The following is a 2,898-nucleotide window of genomic DNA, read 5'->3' on the forward strand; positions in this document are numbered from 1 at the left end:
CTACATCAGCTACATCAGCTACATCAGCAGCATCAGCAGCATCAGCTACATCAGCTACATCAGCAGCATCAGCTACATCAGCTACATCAGCTGCATCAGCTGCATCAGCTACATCAGCTACATCAGCTACATCAGCAGCATCAGCTACATCAGCAGCATCAACAACATCAGCAGCAGGGAGCGAGGCGGGGAGGAAGTGATGGAGTGATGGAGTGAGTGATGTAGTGATGGAGCGAGTGAATGAGTGATGTAGTGATGTAGTGATGGATGGTGTGGTTCAGGGCTGTGATGTAGTGAGTGATGTAGTGATGTAGTGATGGATGGTGTGGTTCAGGGCTGTGATGTAGTGAGTGATGTAGTGATGTAGTGATGGATGGTGTGGTTCAGGGCTGTGATGTAGTGAGTGATGTAGTGATGTAGTGATGGATGGTGTGGTTCAGGGCTGTGATGTAGTGAGTGATGTAGTGATAGGGTAAATGAGTGATGTAGTGATGGAGTGAATGAGTGATGTAGTGATGTAGTGATGGAGGGTTGAGGGTGTGGTTCAGGGCTGTGATGTAGTGATGTAGTGATGGAGGGTGTGGTTCAGGGCTGTGATGTCTCCGCCTCTAGGCTGGGAAGGTCTTCTCGGAGACCTCCTGGCTCTCTTGCACGACCTGCCCATCGATGATGGTCTGGGTGATGATCACCGTCTTCTTACGCTTCTCGCCTTGGGGGGGGGGAGAGAGAGAGGGGGGGGGAGAAATGTTTTGTCAAAACTTTCATTTAAAAAGGGGTGGGAGGGAGGGGGGCGTTTACATAAAGCAAAACATTGGAAAAAAATAAATAAAAATGATGAACGATGCAAAGCGGAGGGGAGGGGAGGAGAGGAGAGGGGGGGAGGGGAGGGGGGGGAGAGGGGGGAGAGAGGGGGGGGAGGGGGGAGAGAGGGGGGGAGGAGAGGGGGGGGAGAGGGGGGAGAGAGGGGGGGGAGGGGGGAGAGAGGGGGGGGAGGGGAGGGGGGGGAGAGGGGGGAGAGAGGGGGGGGAGGGGGGAGAGAGGGGGGGGAGGGGAGGGGGGGGAGAGGGGGGAGAGAGGGGGGGGAGGGGGGAGAGAGGGGGGGGAGGAGAGGGGGAGGGGAGGGGGGAGGGGAGGGGGGAGGGGAGGGGGGAGGGGGGAGGGGAGGGGGGGGAGGAGAGGGGGAGGGGAGGAGAGAGGGGGGAGAGGGGGAGGGGGAGGAGTGGGGGGAGGAGAGGGGGAGGGGGGAGCGTGAAATGTTTTGTCAAAACTTCATTTAAAAAGGGGTGGGAGGGGGGCGTTTACAGAAAGCAAAACATTGGAAAAAAAAATGATGAACGATGCAAAGTGGAGGGGAGGGGAGGAGAGGAGAGGGGGAGGGGAAGGGGGGGGAGAGGGGGGAGAGAGCGGGGGGAGAGGGGGGAGACGAGGGAGAGGGGGAGGAGAGGGTGAGGGGAGGGGGAGGGGGGAGAGGGGGGAGAGGGGGAGAGAGGGGGGGGAGGGGGGAGGAGGGGGGGGGAGAGGGGGGAGAGGGGGGAGAGAGGGGAGAGAGGGGGGGGAGGGGGGAGGAGAGGGGGAGGAGAGGGGGAGGGGGGAGAGGTGGGAGGGGGGGGAGGAGAGGGGGGAGAGAGGGGGGGGAGGGGGGAGAGAGGGGGGGGAGGGGAGGGGGGGGAGAGGGGGGAGAGAGGGGGGGGAGGGGGGAGAGAGGGGGGGGAGGGGAGGGGGGGGAGAGGGGGGAGAGAGGGGGGGGAGGGGGGAGAGAGGGGGGGGAGGAGAGGGGGAGGGGAGGGGGGAGGGGAGGGGGGAGGGGAGGGGGGAGGGGAGGGGGGGGGGGGAGGAGAGGGGGAGGGGAGGAGAGAGGGGGGGAGAGGGGGAGGGGGAGGAGTGGGGGGAGGAGAGGGGGAGGGGGGAGCGTGAAATGTTTTGTCAAAACTTTCATTTAAAAAGGGGTGGGAGGGGGGCGTTTACAGAAAGCAAAACATTGGAAAAAAAATGATGAACGATGCAAAGTGGAGGGAGGGGAGGAGAGGAGAGGGGGAGGGGAAGGGGGGGGAGAGGGGGGAGAGAGCGGGGGGAGAGGGGGAGACGAGGGAGAGGGGGAGGAGAGGGTGAGGGGAGGGGGAGGGGGGAGAGGGGGGAGAGGGGGAGAGAGGGGGGGGAGGGGGGAGGAGGGGGGGGAGAGGGGGGAGAGGGGGGAGAGAGGGGAGAGAGGGGGGGGAGGGGGGAGGAGAGGGGGAGGAGAGGGGGAGGGGGGAGAGGTGGGAGGGGGGGGAGGAGAGGGGGGAGGAGAGGGGGAGGGGGAGGAGAGGGGAAGGGGAGGGGGGAGGAGAGGGTGAGGGGAGGGGGGGGAAAGGGGGGGAGGGTAGGGGGGTGGAGAGGGGGAGGAGAGGGGGGGAGTCTGTGAGTGTGTGAGGCTCAGGGTTGGGGTGACGCTGTGACACTCACTGCTCTCCTGACGGACTGCAGCCACGCCAGGGTTTTGTTGGCTACAAGGGGACACGGGGTGAGGTGGTGGTGTCAGCATCATCATCATCAGCAGCATCAGCATCAGCATCATCATAATCAGCAGCATCATCAGCATCATCACCAGCATCAGCATCATCATCACCATCATCAGCAGCATCATAATCAGCATCATCACCACCATCATCAGCAGCATCATCATCAGCATCATCACCAGCATCATCATCAGCAGCATCATCATCAGCATCATCACCACCATCATCAGCAGCATCATTATCAGCATCATCACCACCATCATCAGCAGCATCATCATCAGCATCATCATCAGCATTTGCATCATCATCAGCATTAGACCCACAGAGATTCATAGAGAAACCCAGAGACTCACAGAGCCTCACAGAAACTCACAGAGATACACAGAGACCCGCAGAGACTCAT

At 61.6% G+C, this 2,898-nt stretch overlaps 1 protein-coding gene across 1 annotated transcript in view; it reads right to left on the bottom strand.

The window, feature by feature from the left end:
• Window positions 1-608: 608 nt before the first annotated feature.
• LOC144947976 (keratin, type 1 cytoskeletal 11-like) overlaps window positions 609-2,898 on the bottom strand; it is a 15,412-nt gene continuing 13,122 nt past the window's right edge. The window contains 1 exon segment of the mRNA XM_078877406.1: window positions 609-701. Coding sequence (XP_078733532.1) covers window positions 609-701 — 93 coding nt within the window.

The sequence above is a fragment of the Lampetra fluviatilis genome, chromosome 48 (genome assembly GCF_964198595.1).
Source record: "Lampetra fluviatilis chromosome 48, kcLamFluv1.1, whole genome shotgun sequence".
In the NCBI taxonomy this organism is placed as follows: Eukaryota; Metazoa; Chordata; class Hyperoartia; order Petromyzontiformes; family Petromyzontidae; genus Lampetra; species Lampetra fluviatilis.